The sequence below is a fragment of the Rhinatrema bivittatum genome, chromosome 7, assembly GCF_901001135.1.
Source record: "Rhinatrema bivittatum chromosome 7, aRhiBiv1.1, whole genome shotgun sequence".
Classification (NCBI taxonomy): Eukaryota; Metazoa; Chordata; class Amphibia; order Gymnophiona; family Rhinatrematidae; genus Rhinatrema; species Rhinatrema bivittatum.
The window spans coordinates 265,970,113-265,993,115 of record NC_042621.1 but is presented as its reverse complement, the minus strand read 5'-3'; the positions used below and the strand labels follow the sequence as shown (position 1 = coordinate 265,993,115).

General features: G+C 46.7%; 1 protein-coding gene across 5 annotated transcripts in view; it reads right to left on the bottom strand.

Annotated features, from left to right (window-relative positions):
* Positions 1-23,003, bottom strand: part of ARMH3 (armadillo like helical domain containing 3) — a 791,613-nt gene that overhangs the window by 513,885 nt on the left and 254,725 nt on the right. For all 5 annotated transcript variants that reach the window (XM_029610203.1, XM_029610204.1, XM_029610205.1 and 2 more), the window contains exons 13-15: positions 21,657-21,732; positions 20,764-20,857; positions 11,557-11,658 (exon numbers count right to left, since the gene is read on the bottom strand). In XM_029610203.1, coding sequence (XP_029466063.1) covers positions 11,557-11,658; positions 20,764-20,857; positions 21,657-21,732 — 272 coding nt within the window. The remainder of the gene's footprint in view (positions 1-11,556; positions 11,659-20,763; positions 20,858-21,656; positions 21,733-23,003) is intronic.

Below are 23,003 nucleotides of genomic sequence, written 5' to 3'. Positions count from 1 at the left end.
CTTTGAATTTTAGGCGATATCCCCGATTTAGTATGGCTAATACCCATTGGTCTTTTGTGATGAGATTCCTTTGGTGTTGGAAATAATGAAGTCGACCTCCAACTGGTAGGGAGGGCATAGGGTTGAGAAAGAGGCTTCTGTTTTCTTGACTCGGTTCAAAAACCCACTCCTGGTTGAAGAATAGGCCGAGCAGATAACCAAGAATTCCCAGATGCCTCTGCTGTACTGTGGCCTGTCAGAGGTGAATGAACTTTGAGTGCTTTTCTGAGCATGACTTGCAGAAAATCTCTGAGACAGATTTGCTGGCAACAACAGGACAGAGGCCTATTTAATGGCAGCATTTACTTCACAATACAGAGAAACTGGGTCCAGGATGCAATCTTTTGTCTTGCAGATGCATGGTTTCAACGGACAGAAACCAATTTGAAAAGAAGATCCTGTGAGGTGACAGTTTTTAATTAAACCCTGGTGCCAAGAAATGGAATTCAAGCCTAGCTCCTATTCAAGACCCAGACTGCGATTTGTTTACACAACAAAAGAAGAACCGAAGAATACATTGCATCAAAGCCAGAGTGATACAGGAACTTGTATGATGGGAGGATGGTTCAGGGAAGACTAGTATAGAATGATTTTTACAATTGAATGGGAGGTGTCATCACAAGCATTTCCTATACATGATAGATTGTCATGACAACAGCATAAGGTATTTTTTGTAAGAAAATCTTTGGGCAGTTACGTCATTCATTCTGGAAGCTTCGGGAATGTTGTATTTTGATTATATAAGTCAGGGCATGTCAGAGATTCACTGAGATGCAAGTTATTACAGATAGAGGGCAGTTATATTGCATCTCCCAGAACACTTGTCTTGGACTTTCTTATAAACAGCTGAATAAATTATATTTTAAAATCTTTTTCTGAATCGAAGTGTTCTGATTGCCCTGTCCCTGTGTACACAAAATTATGTACATGGTCCAGTTTGGAGTGGTGGCTGGGTTTTTTGTTGTTTTGGTTGACGTAGACGTTCTCTTTGTGATGGACGGTACTGATGTGCTGAAGAGGCAGGTGGATAATACCTTCTAGGTCTATAGAAGGGTCGCCTCGTGTCCCTGCGAGTTGGCCGTCTTAGGGAGGATGGCTGATCTGCTGGTAATTTGGAGAGCTGTCGGAGTGTCTCATGATGGTCTTTCAACTGAGATATTGTAGCTTGGATCTTTTCTCCGAAAAGATTGTCTCCAACACAAGGGAGATCTGCTAGCCGTTCCTGGACTTCCTGCCTGAGGTCCGAGGCCTTGAGCCAGGCCCATCTTCTCACATTTATTGCAGAGGCTGATAGACAAGTTGATGTTTCGAACACGTCATAAGCTGCTCTCACCTCGTGTTTGCCAGATTCCAATCCTTTTTCAACTAATGTAGCCAAAGCTAGTTGTTGTTGCTGTGGGAGGTTATCCACAATACCCTGTACTTGTTTCCACAAGTTTCTTTGGTATTGTGTCATATACAGCTGGTATGCTGCAATGCGTGCTACCAGCATGCAACCTTGATAGATTTTCTTTCCTAAGGTGTCTAAGAAGCGTTGCTCCTTCCCTGGTGGAACAGATGAGTGAGGTATTTGTTTTCGAGCTTTCTTCTGAGCCAATTCTACAACTACCGAATGGTGAGGTAGTTGGGGTTTCTGGTACCCTGGAGCATGTTGTACTAAGTAAGTGGCATCTGTTCTCCGATTTACTGCTGGGACCGAGCAAGGATGTTCCCACATCCGTTGTTGTAGTTCTAAAAGTACTTCATGGATTGGGATTGCCATTATTTCTTTAGGAGCATCCACGAATTGAAGGACTTCTAGGGCCTTATGTCTGGTATCCTCCTCTGTGATCAATTCAAAAGGAATTGTGTCTGCCATTTCTTTAATAAAATTTGTAAATGACAAATCTTCAGGAGGGGATTTCTCTCTCTCCTCTGGTGGAGAGGGCTCTGATTGCAATTCCTCTGACTCCGTGTCCGTATCAACATCCTTCCAAGGAGTATATTGAGGGGAGTCAGGGTATAAGGAGTATAAGGGGAGTCAGGGTCCTCTGGCTGTATATGATGCTTTGATTTAAACACAGCTTTTGCTGGTATGTGTTTTGGCATCGTTGGTAATGAGGGCATCGATGGGGAATCGATGGGCCTCAATGGCATCGGTGGAAATCAATTCCGGATATCCCCCGATGGACCTGGATGTATTGGCATCGATGGATCCTTGAATGGCATCGAGGGTTTCTTCGGGACTCTATGCCGATGAAGGCCCGATGGTCCTGGGACGGAATCAGAGTCCCCACCATCCTCATCCGATGATCCAGGAATTGGGATGGCTGGAGCCATCGGTGGGTGTATCGGCATCGATGGCGTCGATGGTTGTATCGATGGAATCTGTGCTGTCAGTGTCAGAGGAAAGGCTCCTATCAAGGCATCGAGTCTTTTCAGCAAAGGCTGAAAAATTGACTGGTCCAATGCCGATGCTGGTGCCAATGGTACTGTCGGAGGCTGTAGATTCCGTAAAGCCTCGACGACAGCTTGTTGGACTAAATTAGTCACCTCTTCCCTTGAAACTGGGTCAGTGTCCACTGTCACTGGGAAAGGTACTGCTGGCGCTATTGGCATTTCCACGATGATTCGTGATGGGACATCCTCTGACACCGAGCCCGGTGGAGAGCGCCGCAGTTCCTTGTGTACAGCCGGAGGAGATGGCTCTAGTACACGGACCTTCTTTGGCATCAGTTCGATGGATTTCGATGCTGACGTCGATGCCTTGTTATCCGATGGATCAGTGGCGATGCCGCTTCTTGTCTCAATGACCCTTCGATGCTGAAGAAGACACTATGGAGGATATCGACGGTGCCGGTGACGGACGGTCATCGGTTCTTTTTTCACCTCGATGTTTAGTAACCGAGGGATGTGTTACCCTTGGGGACGACGTCAATGATGGAATTCTTTTAAAACAATTCTTCCATCTTATCCGAACGGGCACGCCTGCCCTTCGGTGTCATCTGGGCACAGGTTGAACAAGCCCGGACATCGTGGCCTGATCCCAGGCACAGAACACATACATAATGTGGGTCAGTAATGGACATAGTCCGGTTACAATCCGGACATTTTTTGAAGCCGGAGGCCATGATAAAAGTTGTGGCCTGATAACGGTCAATGACCGGAGGGAATCCATAGTGAAGTAACCAGAATCGACCGAGAGCTAACCAAAAAATGTACTCACCAAGACTATGTCGAAGAGAGACCCAATTATGAAGAAAATGTGACAGAAAAAAAGTTTTCTTCCCTTAAGGAAATATGAGGGAAAGTTTTCCAGAGCTCCTGATCTGCTTTGCTTACAGCAAGGCGGAAAAAAAGAGACTGAAGGGAGACCCCTGTGGCTGAGAATATCATGGCATGCTGGGCATGCTCAGTAGGCTCAGAGTACCAGCCAAAAGTTTCTAGAAACCTTTGACAGAAGTTTTCCGTACCAGGGCTCCATCTGATGATGTCACCCAAATGTGAGAACTATCATCCTGCTTGTCCTGGGATAAAGCCAGTGTCAGGATTGTTTTAAGGTGTTAAAGCATGCATGGCTGGACCTCTCTAAAAAGAATGAAGCCAAGAATACCAAATTCAAGATGTGTCCTGAAATGTGTGCTTGTATTTACTGTAGGAGAGGTGTTTCAAGAGTTAAAAAAAAAAAATCCAGATTAAATATGTACACAGACCAAATTATACTACAAGCTCCTTTCCTCCATTCAACTGACAGCTGTTAAGAACATAAGAACATAAGAAAATGCCATACTGGGTCAGACCAAGGGTCCATCAAGCCCAGCATCCTGTTTCCAACAGTGGCCAATCCAGGCCATAAGAACCTGGCAAGTACCCAAAAACTAAGTCTATTCCATGTTACCATTGCTAATGGCAGTAGCTATTCTCTAAGTGAACTTAATAGCAGGTAATGGACTTCTCCTCCAAGAACTTATCCAATCCTTTTTTAAACACAGCTATACTAACTGCACTAACCACATCTCATCTATCATCATAGTAATATTGTTGGCCTCAAAGGAGGCAACCTGTTTAACTCAGGAGTGACATACATGTTGCGGTCAGGGGTGGATCCTTGTCCTGGGGTAGAAATGGAATGACTCCTGAAAGGGAAGCCCGAGATCCCCCCGGAAGGAGCCCCTAGGGACCCGGGCCGCTTGGACTAAGGTGGGCCTCGCAGGGGCTCCTGGGAGAATGGAAGTCTGGCGTGCCCACAGACACAGGAGCGCGGTCAGGTTCGAGCTGGAACAGGGAGAACCAGAACAGAGTTGGTGATAACAAGGCGAGGAATAGAGCCAGAATCTGGAAACGAGGTCAGGCAGGCGAAAGGTGAATGTCCATAAGTCGGTCCGAGGAGTGGTCAATGAAGCAAGGGTCAGATACCGGAGGTCAGATGAAGTCAGAAGCAAGCAGAGGTCTTGAGGCAGGCGGCAGTCAGGCGAGCAGGTCTGGAATAGGCTGAGGTCTTGAGGCAGGCAGCAGACAGACAGGCAAGTCAGGAACAAGCTGAGGTCGTAGACAGGCGGCAGGCAGGCAGGTCCGGAGCAAGCTGAGGTCAGTACCAGATAGTCAGTCCGAGGGTACTACCTGGGTAGATAGACAAATGAACACAGGTACAGGCAGGACTCAGGAACGAGGATGCAGGAACAAGTCAGGAACGGAACTGGAACAGAAGGATCCTGGAACGAGACTAGGAACAAGCAAGAACAAGCGCAGAGACAATCTAGCATACAAGCCGACACGACTGCCAAGGCAAGGAAGTGGAGACAGGAACTTCCTCATATAGTTAGATCAATCAGGGCGCGCCGCGGAACCAAGACACGCCCTCGGCCCTACAAGTATCCAGGTGGTCCGCGTGTGTGCGCACGTAGGGGCGTGGCTAGCATGGTAGGAGACGCCGGACCTCGGCGTGAGGCCTGGCGCGCACTGGAAGGCCCGATGACCGCCGCCATGGGACGCCAGGGCCTAGCTGGGCTAGAAACTACCGCAAATGAGGTCGTCCTGAGACCCGCTGAGGAACTATGCAGATGAGCGGTCCTGTGCGCGGGGCGCATAACAGTACCCCCCCCCCCCCCTTCTAGGCCTCCCCCTACATGGCTGTGGTTTCTAAGGGTGCATTCTATGGAAGGTCCTCAGAAGATCCTTATCGAGAATGTTTTGGGATGTTTCCCACAAATTCTCCTCGGCCCTATAGCCCTCCCAGGCTAAGAGATAGTCCCACTTGCCTTGGCGTCACTGGACGTAGAGGACCTCTCTTACCTGGAGAGATATGCAGAGACACGCGGAGCAGGAGGGTCTTTACGAGAAGGCCAGGAGAGAACCAATGGCTTCAACAGGGACACATGGAACGTGTTGTGGATACCCAATGAACGAGGTAACTGGAGTTGATACGAAACAGCTCCCACTCTTCTGATTACTGGAAACGGTCGTATGTATTTGGGAGCCAGACAGCGAGAGGGGAGCCTTAGGTGAATGTGTCGAGCATTCAACCATACTTTCTGGCCTGGATGAAAGAGTGGAGCAGGTCGTCTATGAAGATCAGAGGTGCGCTTGGTGAATTCCGCAGCTTGCGCCAGTCGCTCCTTTACTCGGGTCCACACGTGGCGAATGGTTTGAGCCATGGATTGAGCTGCTGGAGATGGAACCTTCCAAGGTACAGGAAGAGGCAGTTGGGGCTCCCGTCCGAAGACTACTGCAAACGGAGATGTGTCGGTGGCTGCTGCGACATGAGTGTTGTGCAACAGCTCGGCCCAGGGGAGGAGCTCTGACCAATTGTCTTGCTGATCATTAACGTAGGAATGTAGAAATGTCTTCAAGATCCGATTGGTCCTCTCGGCCTGCCCATTAGCCTGAGGATGGTAGGCTGATGTATAATTCAGGGTAATATTAAACTTTTAGCACAAGAAACGCCAATACTTGGCGGCAGACTGTGGTCCCCAGTCGGATATAATCTCCTTGGGGATTCCGTGAAGACGAAAGATATTCTTCAGAAAAAGTCTGGCAAGTTCCGGGGCTGAAGGAAGATCCAGCAGCGGGATAACGTGTCACATTTTCGAGAATTGGTCGATGATGACCCATATCACTGTGTTATTCTGGGAAGCAGGCAGATCCGTAATAAAATCTGTAGAAATGATGGACCATGATTCAGTAGATGCTGGGAGAGGCTGAAGCAAGCCCCAAGGCTTTCCCATAGGCAGTTTTTGCTGAGCACAAGTGGGACATAAGTCCACGTAGTTTCGGGAATCTTGTATCATAGTAGGCCACCAATAATGCCTTCTCAGCATTTCCAAGGTCCGGGCACGACCGGGGTGGCCTGCCAGTTTGGAATCGTGAGCCCACCTTAAAACACGCTCACATAATCGGCGGGGAACGACTGTCTTCCCAACTGGGACTGTGGTAGTCGCAGCCAGGGAAATACAAGCAGGGTCAATAATGAAGCTGGGGGTCTCTGGAACGTCATCGGGCTCAAAGGATCTGGAGAGCACATCAGCGCGCAAGTTCTTAGAACCAGGACGGAAGCAAAGGTTGAAGTTAAACCTCTCGAAGAACAAAGCCCACCGGGCCTGACGGGGATTCAGAAGTTGAGCTTCTTTGAGATGTTAGAGATTCTTGTGGTCCGTGAAGATGTTGCACCCCTTCTAACCAGGAGTGGCACCCCTTCCAACTAGGGGTGCCACTCCTGAAGTGCCAATTTGACTGCAAGAAGTTCGCAGTCACAGACAGTGTAACGTTGCTCCATGGGAGAAAACTTATGAGAGTAAAACTAGCAGGGTACTAGCTTGCCTGTGGGAGAATGTTGACTCAAGACGGCACCGGCGCCGAACGCTGAGGCATCGACTTTCACAATGAATGGACGTCTGGGATCAGGGTGGACAAGACAGGGGCCGGAGCTGAAAGCCTCTTTAATTCTCTGAAAGGCAGCAATTGCTTTAGACGTCCAAACTCGGGTGTTGGCCCCCTTCCTAGTCATAGCAGTGAGTGGGGCAACTATCGATGAGTAGTTCGCAATGAAGCTCCAGTAATAATTAGTGAATCCTAGGAAGCGTTGTAATGCCCGGAGGCCTATTGGCTGAGGCCAGTCGCAGATTCCCTGAAGCTTCTCTGGGTCCATCGAGAATCCACGATCATAGATGATGTATCCCAAGAAAGGTAAGCGGTTCCGCTCAAACAAACATTTTTCTAGATTTGTATACAGGTGATTCTCCCTCAGATGTTGGAGAACAATGCGGACATGTTCACGGTGTGACTCTATATCCTTAGAAAAAATCAGGATGTCGTCGAGGTAGACAATCACAAAATTGTACAGGAGATCTCAGAAGATTTCATTCATGAGGCGCTGAAAGACATCTGGAGCGTTACATAGCCCAAAAGGCATTACCATGTATTCATAGTGGCAGTCTCTGGTTTTAAACGCAGTCTTCCAGATATTATCAGGTTGAATGCGTACCAAATTGTATGCACCTCTCAGATTCATGCCCCTTCAAGGCGATTGAAGATCCATGCCCCTTCAAGGCGATCGAACAATTTGCTGATAAGGGGTAACTGGTAGCGATCCTTACTGGTTATCGCTTTGAGGCCTCTGTAATTAATACAGGGATGGAGTTCACCGTCCTTCTTCACAAAGAAGAACCCCGCTCTTGCGGGGGAATCAGATGGACGAATGAAGCCTTTTTCAAGATTCTCTAATATATTCCGACATGGCCTGGGTCTCAGGCTGAGACAATGGGTAGGTTCTGCCTTTGGGAGGCGTGGTCCCCGGCAGGAGTTCAATAGGACAGTTGAACTTATGTAATGGGGGTAAGGTATTCGCTTTCTGCTTAGAGAACACATCACTGAAGTCAGAGTACTGCAGAGGTAAACCTGGAAGCGTAACCGATTTCAAGACAGGTATCACGGGGGATACTGGATGCAGACAAATCTTTTGGCATTTTGGGCCCCACTGTACCAACTGCAGGGACTGCCAATCGAACTGAGGTTCGTGGGCCTGGAGCCAGGGAAGCCCCAGGATCACCAGATGAGTAGAGCATTTTAGGACATAGGAGGTTTCTTCCTCCTTCTAAGCGTACCTACGGTGAGATAGATTGCCACCGTCTGGTAAGAAATGAGACCTGGAAGATGTTCACCCTGGATGGAGGGGATACGAAGACTCACCTCAAGGGGTTGAAGAGGTATTTTCAGAAGTTTGACAATGTCGTCCGTAATGAAGCTACCGCTCGCTCCGGTATCGATGAGTGCAGTGGTCGAGACGGTGTGGGCCTTAATGCCCAAGGTTACAGGAAGCAAGAGTTGAGGGCCAGAAACAGTCGCGCCCAAGCTCGGGACCCCCGTCGGGCTCAGGCGTAGGTGTTGCAGTTTCCCAGACGGACGGGGCAACACTGCAGATGATGTCCAGAAGTGACACAGTAAAGGCAAAGCCCCTCCTTTCTCCGATGGAGATTATCGGTCAGGGATAATCGTCCATGATTCACCTCCATAGGTTCCATGGTAGAGGAAAGTGGTAAGACCGGGGTCTTCACTGGAGAGCTTGATGCATTTGAGGGGTGGGCGGCTGGAGGGCATGGAGCCTTTACTTCTAGACATCTTTATCAGAGGCGATGATCAATCCTACCAGCAAGAGAGATCAGGTCCTCTAACAGACAGCAAGCTCATCCTTTAGAGCACTAGAGAGTCCATCTAGGAAGATGGCTTGCAGACAATCTTCTTGCCACCCAAGTTCTGTGGCCAAAGTCCGAAACTCCACTGTATATTTGGAGAGGGTCCTTGACCCTCGACAGAGATGGAGTAAACTATGACTGGCAACAGCCATATAACCTGGGTCTCCGAAGGTCTGCTTGAACAGAGTAACAAAATCAGATAACTTGGAAAGGATGGGGTCAGAACGTTCCCATAAGGGAGAGGCCCATGCCAGAGCCTTCCCTGCCAACCGGGACAGAATGAAGGTGACTTTGGTAATCTCCTTCAAAAACAATGAGGGTTGTAGTGCGAACTGCATAAAGCACTGATTAAGGAAGCCACGACAGGAGCGTGGATCCCCATTGTACCTGGGGGGTGCATGAAGTGCCAAAATTGCTTTGGGAAGCATAGTGGCCAAAAGGCCCACCGGATTGGCCATTGCTGCATCTTGTAATTGAGAATGCAGTTCTTCTACCGAAGAGGCCAGCATCTCTAAAGCTTGATGATGTTGCTTTACCGTGGTGGCCAGTCTTGGTAGGGCCCTGGAGGAGGGAGACTCCGCCGAGTCCATGGCCTTGGCAACCTGTTGCGCTCGGGGGTGGACCCTTGTCCTGGGGCAGGGATGGAATGGCTCCTGAAAGGGAACAGGAGGTAATTGCCCCCAGGGGGCGGAGCACTGGAGGAGATAGAGGCTAGGAAGAGCTTCACCACTGGAAGCCCGAGATCCCCCCAGGAGGAGCCCGTAGGGACCCGGGCCGCTTGGACTTAGGTGGGCCTCGCAGGGTCTCCTGGGAGAATGAAAGTCCGGCATGCCCACAGACACAGAAGGAGCGCAGTTGGGTTCGAGCTGGAACAGGGAGAACCAGAACAGAGTTGGTGATGACGAGGAACAGAGCCAGAATCTGGAGACGAGGTCAGGCAGGAGAAAGGTCAATGTCCATAAGTTGGTCCAAGGAGTGGTCAACGAAGCAAGGGTCAGATACCGGAGGTCAGACGAAGTCAGAGGCAAGCAGAGATCTTGAGGCAGGCAGCAGTCAGGCGAGCAGGTCTGGAACAGGCTGAGGTCTTGAGGCAGTCAGCAGACAGACAAGTCAGGAAGAAGCTGAGGTAATAGGCAGGCGGCAGACAGGCAGGTCTGGAGCAAGCTGAGGTCAGTACCAGAAAGAAGTCTGAGGGTACTACCTGGGTAGACAGGCAGACGAACACAGGAAAAGGCAGGACTCAGGAACGAGGATGGAGGAACAAGTCAGGAACGGAACTGGAACAGAAGGATCCTGGAACGAGACTAGGAACAAGCAGGAACAAGCGCAGAGACAATCTAGCATACAAGCCGACCCGATTGCCAAGGCATGAAGGGAGACAGGAACTTCCTTATATAGTTAGATCATTCAGGGCGCGCCGCAGAACCAAGACCTGCCCTCGGCCCTACAAGTGTCCGGGCGGTCCACGCACAAAGGTAGGGGTGTGGCTAGCATGGTAGGAGATGCCAGACCTCAGCGTGAGGCCTGGCATGCAGTGGAAGACCCGGCCGTGGGACACCGGGGCCTAGCTGGGATAGCAACTACCGCGAGGGAGGTCGTCCCGGGACTCGCTGAGGAGCTATGCAGGTGAGCAGTCAGCGTAACAATACAGATACACTTTAGCCTACCTGCCCGCTTTTCTAGTCACTGGCTGCACAAATGGGAAGGAGACTGATAGGCTACCTGGTAATAAAGAAACTTAGAACAGTGGGATAGAAGTCAAAGGACACTCATTGAAAAGAAAGGTCTCACAATTTGTTTTTAAAACAAAAATATCTATCCTAACAGACTTTGGTATTTTTTAATCCTTTATTGATTCTGAGTTTCTTGTAGAGTAATCCTACTTCATAGTTCAGCATTATCATATTGAAAGGTCTTCCTGATCAATGGCCATTTAGCCCATTTGATGATATAATGGTGTTAGAAACTAATTGTTTCAAAGTCCTGAAGAACTATGATAACATAAAAGATTCCTCTTCATAGAATTTTCAGTTCTAATTGGTTTTTCTTCCTCAGCAAGTATATAAATTCATCCGTGCAAAAAAATTCAAATTTTGACCTTTTTAGCTTAGTTTCCCTCTTGCATGGCCAAAGTTAAAAACTTCAGGCTGTAGCTCTCCTGAGAAGAGGATGTCAGGGAGCATCTCTTCTAGTTTCCTGCCTTAGAAAGAGGTCCTGAAATACAGTCTGTCACAGACATTTTGTTATCCTAGCAACAAAATCACTCAAGGAGCAGAAAGAATTTCTCAAGCTTCCCTCTTCAGTAAATACTCTTGAAATTACAGCCAAGGATCCAGTGTATACACAAAAACAAAGGCATGTTAACAGCTATAATACAGAGAATTTGGAGAGGGCTGTGTCATCAGACTTCTGGCATCTCTCTTCAGCTTTCAGACACAAACAGAGCTTTTTATGCTATCTACATCTAGACTTTGAACTAGAAAACTAAGCATGGAAACTAGCACATTTCTGTTTTATCCAGTGAGAATGGCTGTAAAACTTGAAAATGATTACAAGTAATGCAGCTGTAACCCAAACTAGCACGCTTCCTTTCCTGTTACAAAATTGATGAGATCAAAGGTATGAAAATGGCAGAAGTTGGATAAAAGACATTTTAATATCAGCAGCAATGAACAAATCCAAATCTCAGCTTCAAACAAGAAAATCCAAAAACAGAGTGCTCGGGAAATATTTATAGCATGAAGCATCAAAGATATTCAAAGAGCCTGCAAGTAACTTCAAGAAGTGTGTACATTAAAACTGACAACATGATAAAAAAAATGCCCTTTGCTCATTATGATTACCTATTTACCTTTAGTGTCTTGCATGACAATGGAGCTGTATTTTAAGAAGGTTATCAGCAGGTTGCTGCTTTGCACATCAGCATCCAAAGGCAGTTCTGCAGAACTCATTACTGAAAAAGAAACAGATAAGATCAGCTTTATTTCTGCACCTCAGATGTAACAATATCAGCTCAGAGAAACAGATTTCCCAGTTACATCCCAATCACTGAAAAGCTTCTCATTTACATCTGAAGTGAAGTTTCAAGAAATGAAAAGTGTCAGACTATTTATGGGAAGGACAATTTTCCAGAGTCATTTCAGTAGCTAAACAGAGATTGATGTGCATAAATTGGCTGTCTGAAAAATTGCCCTCCTTCCATAGGGAAGACATTCCCAGGGGCATATTTTGGACAGAAATGGAAAACATTAAGTGGATTGCACTTTAAAGTCTCCATGAGATATTTTCATTACAAATTCTACACACTCACAAAGTGCAAAAGTTCATGGGTACTCTGAAATTGTGGCAAGTTTTAAAGGGAAAGAACACACATACTTTCTCTTTGAAACTTGGAGCAAAGGCTGCAGATAAAAAATACCTGCAGACTTTATCCCCAGCAGATAGTCTGAAAATTGCCCTCCCTATCTATATCTTTATAGCTTTTCAAATGGCACATGAAACTTATGCTTATATTCTTGAAAGAAGAACCCACAGATAACAATCAGCATCTTGTTATTAAAAACACTACCAACACACTCAAGCCCAATTCTTTATTACAGTCAGAGGAGAAAAAAGTAGAAAGCCTTTGTGTGACCACAGCTATCACAGTTCACACTGCTTCTCCCTTTCTTCAGGCTCAATAGAAAGGATCAGAAAGCACATTGCTTTCTACTTCCACTGTTTAAATGAAGGCTGCTTTATTTTTAGAGGGGAAAAAAGAATAAATATGGGTAAGCAAACATTTTTGGCAATTATATAATGAGCTGCGTGGGAGATACCATCAGCAGTGAACAGTTTGACAGGGAAAGGTTTTACAGATTTCTCTGCACAAGAAGCTTTCGATAACCATCACAACATGACAGGTTTCATTCTCAAAAGATGAATTGTCTTTAAGTAGAGATATTTAATTGACCTGAATTTCAAATGAAAAAGGGGGCTGGCCTCAAAGCTTGTGGTGGAATCAAGCTCCCTCAGTCTTTATTTATTTTTCTATCAGCCAAACACAAATTACTTTTGTCGCTACCATTACCTATTTGGATTCTGAATACGAAAACAGAAATATGTTGACAGATTTCTTGTCATTCTCTTCCTGCTTAAAATTGGAACAGTACACACAAAGGCAAAAAAAGTGAAATGCTACATCGTGTGTGTAGAAGAAGGCTACAGTGGCAAGCAGAGAGTTGCTGTAATTTCTATACTTTTGACCCTTTCTGAAGATGTGCTACAAGATGGGAGGAGATGGAATAAAAACACAATGAATATTACTCCAAAATGAGGCACCTAAATGATGATAGCATCCAAAATGATGACAATGGTGAAGTAGTATACAATGAGATTGAAGGGGTCCCAATGCCAGAGTACCAGAAATCTACACTAGGGAAGATGCATCAAGGGCTTCTCTGCCCACTGAGGCTTTATACCTTTTCTTAGCTTAGCTTTTGAGATGAACCCCAGAAGTTTGGATATTTCAGTCTCTTCTGTAGTTGAAATAAAAGATGTCTAAATCTAGACTGCAACTTATGGAAACAGTGAGTTTAGCAGGTTTGAACACCCTTGAAACCTCCAAGGGTTAACCTGTGGCTGTCGAGGAGAACCTAAACATATTAGTCACAGCCCCTGGGGTAGGAAGAATCAGTCATCATGCAATGGCTATATCTTGTGACCAGATTTAAGGCCCATGATTGCAGGGTTCCAGAAGGAGCCCAGGTGCACGGTCCCAACCGAGGACTGTCACTGCAATGACTGGACTAAAATAAATTGTGAGGGGATATAAAATAGGAAATAAATCCTCAGGCAGGTGACAGATTCCAGCTATGGTTCCAACTGAGCTGAAAGCCCAAAGCAGCAGAAGGAAACTGCCAGATCTGTCTATCTTCCTATCAACCTAAGGCCTACATTCATCAAATGGTGGTAAATATAGCAGAAATATGGCGCATTAGCATCCTGCAAAAAAAGATGGACATAGATAGGAAAATTAACAACATACTGCATCGTGTATATAAATATTGTGTCGTGCAATATTTTTACGCATCACGCATCATTTAATGTCTCGTCTGTCATTTTCTTCGCTTATATATATCAGCTTCCTGCAGCTGCCTCTCTGAGGGTGTGTCAGACATTGGAGAAACTGGAGAGGAGATGAGTTGGTGGCTAGTGGTTAGTTGGAGTTTAGGAGTTTTTCCTATTACCTGAGTGAGTTGCCCTGTTTGGTATTCTCATGTTTTCCTTTACCTTTGTCTCTTGTCTTTCTGTGTGAGGAAGTTTTTGTGGGGTTTTTTGTTTGTCTATTTGTCCCTTTATGTGGAGGAGTGGTGGAGGAATGGTGAGGAGAGGAGCGGCGAGGAGCATGGAAGGCACGTGGAGAGAGGAGGAGAGGCATGAGGAGAGGAGGGAGAGGAGGAGGGAGGAGAGGGACAGTAGGAATAGAGATAAGGAGGAGGGAAGGGATAGGAGGCAGCGGGATAGGGAAGGGGCTAGGCAGGTGAGTCTGGCTGGAGAAGGATGGAAGGGTAGGGCAAGACAGAGAGGGCAGGAGGGGGAGGGAGGGGAGCAGGGAGTAGAAGCCAAGAGTGAGGACAGTGACACCTCTCCAGAGTGGAAGTGGCAACCCAATCCTCCAACAGCCAGGCAGCAGCTCAGCCACATCTATGCAACTAGCCTGGAGGACAATGAGCAGCTCACTGCTGGCATCCTTTAGAATTACCACCTGCTGTTCAGCAACCAGGCTGAGATGACCTCCAGGGTTTTCAAAGGCCAGATATGGCAGACTATCGCACAGGTGATATCGCGACACAGCGGCATCAACTGGACTGGAGAGCAGGTGGCTCGCCACTACAGGCAAATGAAGGCACAGTTAAAGAATAAGGTGACAAGCAGGAACAAATACATGCGCCAGACAGGAGCTGCCTCTTACCCAATCGTCCTGACATAAGAACATAAGATATGCCATACTGGATCAGACCAAGAGTCCATCAAGCCTAGTATCCTGTTTCCAACAGTGGCCAATCAAAATCACAAGTACCTGGCAAGTACCCAAACATTAGATAAATCACAAGCTACTATTGCTTATTAATTAATAGCAGTTTATGGATTTTTCCTCTAGGAACTTATCCAAACCTTTTTTAAACCCAGTTACACTAACTGCCGAAACCACATTCTTTGGCAATGAATTCCAGAGCTTAACTATGTGCTGAGCGAAAAAGAATTTTCTTTGATTTGTTTTAAATGAGCTACTTGCTAACTTCATGGAATGCCCCTGGTCCTTCTATAATCTGAGAAAGTAAATAACCGATTTGCATTAACTTGTTCAAGTCCTTTCATGATTTTATAGACCTCTATCATATCCCCCCTCTCGCCCAGGAAACCCCCGGTCCCAGTCATGAAGGCCCAGGGTCTCAGCAGCCCCTTTCAATTGGATGCAAAGATGCAGTAGAGCGAGGAAGAAGAGTAGCAGCTGTAGTAGCAGCTGCTACTTCAACCCCTTGGCTCGCTCCTACCTCTTGACGCCAGCCTAAATCTCTCCAGGTATATGGAGGGAAGTGCCCTGCCATGGGAGGAAGCAACCCAGTCACCACCGGCCTCCAGCATGACCAGTGGGATGTAGAAGACAGCCAGTCAGCCAGCTCATCCCATGAACCCTGTGATGTCAGCATTGGAGCCATAGACAGCACCTCAGCAACCAATTCCACTACCTGCAGCACCAGCAGTGGATCCAACCGTGCAGGTCACGCTAGACCGCACTGAGAGGAGGCATGGGCTGCAACTTCATCATATAAGGGTAGAGGTGACCTGCTTGAGGAGGGCTCAAGTCGCCCATACCCAGGCTGTGCAGCAGCAGACAGCAGCTCTTACAAAGGGCTTAACCACCATCTCAACCTCCATTAATAATTTAACAATAGCCATCATACAGCTCATTCAGTGTTTGCCAGAGCCTGCCATCACCATCCTCATAGGGGTCCACTCTTAAAAGCAGTCCCTGGCTCTCAGGATGGCCCAGGGGTAGGCCTCCAAAACAAATGCCACCCCTAGCCAGCACCAAGTCCTCAGAAGGAAAAGGTCCATGAAGCCACCTGGTGCCAACCAGCCCTTATAAATGACACTTAAAGATGACAGTTCCAATAAAGACAGGCCTGTCCTCTGTACAGTTCCTGTGCCAGTTAAATGAAAGAAGCTTGCTGGGCCCATCTTGTCTACAGAATTCCTGTGACAGCTTGCCGATGTGGATGGTCTACTGTCTGCCAGTGTTGTCCTATGGCTTCCTTCTTATGTCCTCCTCTATGTTCTATCTGTAGTCCTGTCTCCTTGATTCAGTCTCCAGTCACAGTCCCACTGGTGTCTCTTCTCATCATGTCTCATTTCATCTTATTTGCTGGTCCTGCTGTAGTCTCATCTCATCTTGCTGCTGCCTCCATGCTGTGCTCTCCAGTCCTGGTCCTGCTACAACAATGTTGCTGCCATGGTCCTTAGCTCTCCCATTTGAGTAGATTCTTTCAACATGGACTGTTAGAGACCTTCTCTTGAACTTTGCTGCCATGGCCCTTAGTTCTTCCATTTCAGTGCACTCTTTCAACATGAACTGTTGGGGGCTCTCTCTTACCATCATATAGTTGTGCTGGCTTCAGCTCTAACATTAGAGCTGTAGAAATTGGGTTGCCACTTCCACTTACTAGGTTCTTTGCTGTAATCATCATTTTGCTGAAGGATCAGATAATTGTTCTGATGTAGTGTTGTCATTTGTAACAATGTATGTACATTATCCACAAAATGTGCTGTTTTTTCAGTTACAGTGTCATGTACTATTTGAGATCTTGTCCTTACAGAATGTGATTACCAAAGATGTTGAATTGCTTTGAATGCTGTGACTACAAACGTTGTTTAATAAAGATGTCACATATTTTGAAACTTTACTTTCTGGTTGTATTTTTTTTATTGTATGGTTTCTTTCTTAAGGTTTCACTAGGATAGAGGTTTGGGACCCACATGACTTTGCATGCAAGAGTGCTACTGTCTATTCCAACTTGGCAAATTTCTCACATGCAAGACCATGTGGCCTAGGCCTTAAAAAGCAAAGCTCATAGTATGTTTCCAATGCAGAGCAGCAACAGCCAAACAGGAAACTCCTTACTGTGGAGCTTGTGTTGCCTTCTCCAGAGAGCATACACTTTTCTAACTATTAGGTACGTGGGCATCAGTGGCATAGCGAGTGGGGGCCAGGGAAGCCAAGGCCCCTGGGCACCAGGCTGTGGAGGGGGGGCGCCAAGGGGGCAGGGGCTCCCATACTGCCAAAAGAAGAAAAGGCTCTATGACCACCGGAGGGCACCTATGCCGCCCAACGGCAGAAGAGGCAATGGCCTGTGGCCACCAGGGGAACCCATCCTGCCCAGCAGCAGAGGAGGCCTAACTGAAGGAGAGGGACTGGAGCCAGAGTGTGAGAGTGTGTGTGAAGGTAAGGGAGTGAAGCCAGCATGTATGTATATATGAAGGAGAGGGAATGGAATCAGCATGTGTGTATGTAGGAAGGAGAGGGAATGAAGCCAGCCTGTGTGCTACTCCTGGGGGAATTCTGCACAAAAAAACATAAAATTCTGCACACAAAAACATAAAATTCTGCAAACTTTATATTGGTCAAAATAACACAATTTACATGACAATCTTTAAGTAATTACATTTTAAATTAATACAGAAAAAGTTATTACTTAGAGATGCAGAATTTTAAATATTTTGAGCAGAATTTCACTAGAAATTCACTGTAAGAGTGTCCCTTCCACTCGCTCTCTCTACTCCCCTGGCCACTTTGCCCTCTCAGGCCCCAACTCTACCACCTGCCAGTATCTCTCCACTCTACCTCTAGGCTCAACCCCTTCCACTCTATCACCAGTCCCAGAGTTTGACCCCGTTCTCAGTACTGTCCCTCACACAGACTCCCTCTGTCCCTCCCTCTTTCACACACATGCTCCCTCTCTCTAGTACACATACACACACCCGCATAGAGGGTCCCTCATTCTCTCGCGCACACACACACACATCCCCTCATACAGGGTCCCTCTCTCTTACATACACACCCACACAAGCTCCCTTTCTCTCTCACACATACATCCTCACACAGGCCAATGTCTCTCATGCACCCCTTCACACAGGCTCTGTCTCACACATACACAATCCCTTCACACAGGCTAGCACCCTCACATACACGTGATCTCTTTTTCATATACATGAACTCTCAATCTCTCACACACATACACAATCATTCCCAATCTCATCATATAGGCTCCGTCTCTCTGGCACCCACACTCAAGCATCCCCACCCCCCCCCACCCCTGGTTCTCTCTCACATCCTCCTGCTACCCCCTGCTCTCTCTCTCTCTCTCTCTGACCCTCCCATCCCCCCTCTCACCTCTCCCCCCTCCCCTCCTCTCACACCCCTCCCCTCTTTCACACACACATTCACTCTCACCAGGGCCTTCATCTTCGCCGCAAGTGGACAGCGTTCCGTGGCACGAGGGGGCCTTCATCTTCACTGCAAACGGCGCACACTCCACGGCACACAGGGGCCTTCATCTTCACCGCAAACGGCACGCCTGGGCCTTCTCATTTTCGCTGCGAGCGGAGCGCATCCTGAGGCACAAAGGGGCCTTCATCTTTGCCTCGAACGGCATGCTGGAGGCCTTCATCTTCGTGCGCTCCGTTCGCGGCACGCTGGGTCTCCTCTGCCATTTTCTGCACTGGGGGGGAATTCTGTACAAATTCTGCGCTCTACAGTAGCGCAGAATTCCCCCAAGACTAGTGTGTATATGGAGGAGAGGGAGTGGAACCAGCCCGTGTGTGTGTGTGTGAGAGTAAAGGAGAGAGAGTGGAGCTCGTGTGTGTGTGTGTGTGTGTGAGAGAGAGAGAGTAAAGGAGAGGGAGTGGAGCGTGTGTGTGTGTGAGAGAGAGAGTAAAGGAGAGGGAGTGGAGCGTGTGTGTGTGTGTGAGAGAGAGAGAGAGAGTAAAGGAGAGGGAGTGGAGCGTGTGTGTGTGTGTGTGTGTGTGTGTGAGAGAGAGAGAGAGTAAAGGAGAGGGAGTGGAGCGTGTGTGTGTGTGTGAGAGAGAGAGTAAAGGAGAGGGAGTGGAGCATGTGTGTGTGTGAGTAAAGGAGAGGGAGTGGAGCGTGTGTGTGTGTGTATGTGAGTAAAGGAGAGGGAGTGGTGTGTGTGAGAGAGCGTAAAGGAGAGGGAGTGGTGTGTGTGTGTGTGTGTGAGAGTAAAGGAGAGGGAGTGGAGCGTGTGTGTGTGTGTGTGTGTGTGTGTGTGTGTGTGTATGAGTAAAGGAGAGGGAGTGGAGCGTGTGTGTGTGTGTGAGAGAGAGAGAGTAAAGGAGAGGGAGTGGAGCGTGTGTGTGTCTGTGTGTGTGTGAGTAAAGGAGAGGGAGTGGAGTGTGTGTGTGTGAGTAAAGGAGAGGGAGTGGAGTGTGTGTGTGTGAGTAAAGGAGAGGGAGTGGAGTGTGTGTGTGTGAGTAAAGGAGAGGGAGTGGAGTGTGTGTGTGTGAGTAAAGGAGAGGGAGTGGAGCGTGTGTGTGTGTGTGTGTGAGTAAAGGAGAGGGAGTGGAGCGTGTGTGAGAGAGAGAGTAAAGGAGAGGGAGTGGAGTGTGTGTGTGTGTCTGTGTGTGTGTGAGTAAAGGAGAGAGAGTGGTGTGTGTGTGTGTGTGTGTGTGTGTGTGTGTGTGTGTGTGTGTGTGTGTGAGAGTAAAGGAGAGGGAGGTGTGTGTGTGTGTGTGTGTGTGTGAGAGTAAAGGAGAGGGAGGTGTGTGTGTGTGTGTGTGTGTGTGTGAGAGAGTAAAGGAGAGGGAGGTGTGTGTGTGTGTGTGTGTGTGTGTGTGTGAGAGTAAAGGAGAGGGAGGTGTGTGTGTGTGTGTGTGTGTGTGTGTGAGAGTAAAGGAGAGGGAGGTGTGTGTGTGTGTGTGTGTGTGTGTGTGAGAGTAAAGGAGAGGGAGGTGTGTGTGTGTGTGTGTGTGTGTGTGAGAGTGTGAGAGAGAGTAAAGGAGAGGGAGGTGTGTGGTGTGTAGGAGAGGGAGTGGACCCAGTTTGTGATTGAAGGAGAGGGAGTGGAGCCAGCATGTGTCTGTATAGGAGAAGGAGTAAATCCTGCGTATGTGTGTAAAGGAGAAGGAGTGGAGCCAACATATGTGAAGGAGAGGGAATGGAGCCAGCCTGTGTGTGCATGGAGAAGAGGGAATGGAGCATGTGTCTATGTGGAGGAGAGGATATGGAACCGGTGTATGTGTGTGTGGAAGAGAGGGAGAGAGCGAGCCCATGTGTGTGTGAGAGCCTGATACAGAGGGAGCTAACCAGCTTTTGTGTGTCTATGAGCATGTGTGATTTTTGAAAGAGTGTTTATGTATGTCAGTGTGAGCATGAGGATGAATGTGTGTGTGTATGAGGAAGGAGAAAGTTTGTGACCTCCCTTCCCCTCCTCTACAGTGTGCGCTGGGTGTGTGGGCCTGATCGGCTCACCAGGGCTCAAGGTAACATCCGGGATCATGGGGGAGCGCACTCGTTCAACCTGCTCCCCTCCAGCGACTTGTCCGACTGGCGTCCCGATTGCTCCAGCCAGGAAGCCCTCAATACGTGGCTGGTAACGGTCAACTACCGGTGAGCTTGTCAATGCTCCCCGGATTTTCCCCTTACGTTTAGTATGAGGTATTTTCTATGTTTAAGTTGTAAAAGGAAAAAACGCCACGGAGCTCGCTTCCCGTGCGTCCTATCTGGCGGCCATCTTGCCCCACTCCGCAGCTGAAAACTTTTAAAGAATCTGAGACACAAAGTACAGGATGAGTGTTTTTATTTTTATCCTTTGACATTAATGGTGCTTCCCCCCTTTAAAACATTGCTAGCCACACAGTAAAATTCTATATTTACAAAACTTAACTTGCAAAAAGACTCTTACCTAATTTTTGGTTCCAAATTTGAAAATAAAAGCCAAAATCAGATTATTTCAAAATCATTTTAGTTCTACAGATATTGAAAGTAGGCAAAATGCCCTACCATCTGAAGAAGGTGGAGTGGTCCCAAGTGGTGTAGTTGGTGTTGTTGGAATTGGGCTGACTGGTACTGTAACCAATCCCATTTCAGGATGACTCTGGAGATACAGAAGCAATTGTAGGTAACCATTTGGCAATACAAACATTTAAGAATGGGAATGAATATGCACTTTTATAAATTATTTAAAATAACCAAGCTTACAAATAGTAGATAATCAATACAATTTACAGTCAATATCAACACAACAGAAGAAGAGAATAAGAGCCAGGTCTTAGAAAACACCACTAGGGCTGGCCCAGTGACTCAGGTGGCAAGTGCTGTGCATAGTCATGTGGAAGGTCTCCAGTTCAATCCCCCGAGTTGTCTCTTCTGCTGGGGATTCTGCAGGAGGAGGATGCAAAGCCCCCAGAAGGAAGCCATGGTCATTGCTCGAGTGCAATACCTGCTGGCTATATTCAAGGCCCATAATTGCAGGGTTCCCAAAGTAGCTCTGGTACATAGCATCCTGACCCAGACTATCCCTTTCCCCCCATAATTTCAGGGTTCCAGAAGTAGCTCTGGTACAAAGCCTCCTGACCCAGACTATCCCTTTCCCCCCATAATTGCAGGGTTCCAGAAGTAGCTCTGGTACATAGCCTCCTGACCCAGACTATCCCTTTCCCCCCATAATTGCAAGGTTCCAGAAGTAGCTCTGGTACTTAGCCTCCAGACCCAGACTTTCCCCCCAGTCTACTAGGGATATAAATTACGGGGAAAATCCCTGGGGTAGCTATGAAGGCTCATGGCACCTGATGTCAGTCATGGTTCTGACTGAGCACAAACTTGCTAACATACAAGGAGGTTATTTCTAACAAAGGTCAAGCAAAGATAAAAAGAAGAAAAAAAATGAGATCAACCTGTGCTAAAACTGTAATGAAGTTCCTATTTAAATGCACTGCCTCATAAAGTGCCAGCAAGATAGCCTCATTAGTCCTAGAAAAAGAAAATAAAAAGATATCGGTTAATAGGGATGCAACTTCAAAATTTGTTTCCATTTAGATATGGACTTGTATTCCATCTTAACAAAACCCAATGGAAATGCTCAAATTGTCTTAAAATACAATTCACTTAACAAAATAAAATTCATAATAAAAAATATAAAATATAAATTACATGTAAAATATTAAGTATAATTCATAAACAATTCATAAAACACTAACAACTAGACCCTACTACCTACTCTCACTAGGGAAATGGATGCAGTTAAAATATAATAAACAGCATAATAATAATAATAATAATAGTAATACTTTTTATAACCAACCACACTGAAAATACACACTATAAACGGAAAATTTCCCAGCTTGATGAAAGTCGCCCCAACCTCATAAAGTCCTCATATATTTGTTCACTGCAAAGCAGACCCCAAGCCTCTGTATACCTGGTATAATAAAAATTATTTAAAACTGTAGGGCCATTTTTAGTTATTGAACAGTAATGTCGCAAAACAGTTTTCACAATAGTACACCCCAAGCACCAAGTCAATTTTATGACAGAAAAGTATGGGTTAAAGACACTAGGACCCTTACAATGAGCTGCATGAATCACACGGAGATAAGAATAGGAGCATTAGCTGATAAGTTTATTTGCTTCAGGAACCTTGAGTGGTTTTGTATCCTAAGCATGCACTAGGTTATAAAATAAAAAGGGATCATAGAAACAGAGAAATGACAGCAGAAGAAGACCAAACGGCCCATCCAGTCTGCCCAGCAAGCTATGCACTTTTTTTTTTCCTCTTATTTGTTACGCTTGGCTCTTAGTACTTTTTAGTTTTAATTCCCTTCCACCCACCATTAATATAGAGAGCAGTGTTGGAACTGCATCTAATTTATTTATTTATTTGTTTGTTTAACATTTTTTATATACCGAGGTTCTAGAGACAAAATCACTAAGCACTTCGGTTTACATACAACTATTGACTTGAGTCTTACAGAGAACAGGAAATAAAGAACTTGGATATTATACATTTAAACTCATAATGAATAATTGAATATGTAGCTTAGTTAGGGGTAGTAACCGCCTCAATAAGCAAGCTACACCCATGCTTTTGTTTACTCGACTATGTAATTTAGTCCTTGTTGGTGGTTGTTTATATATATACTCTTTTTCTACGTTGCCCCTGCCGTTGAAGCAGAGAGCTATGCTGGCTATGCGTTGAAGGTGAAGTAACAGACTTTCTCCCCTGCCGTTGAAGCAGAGAGCTA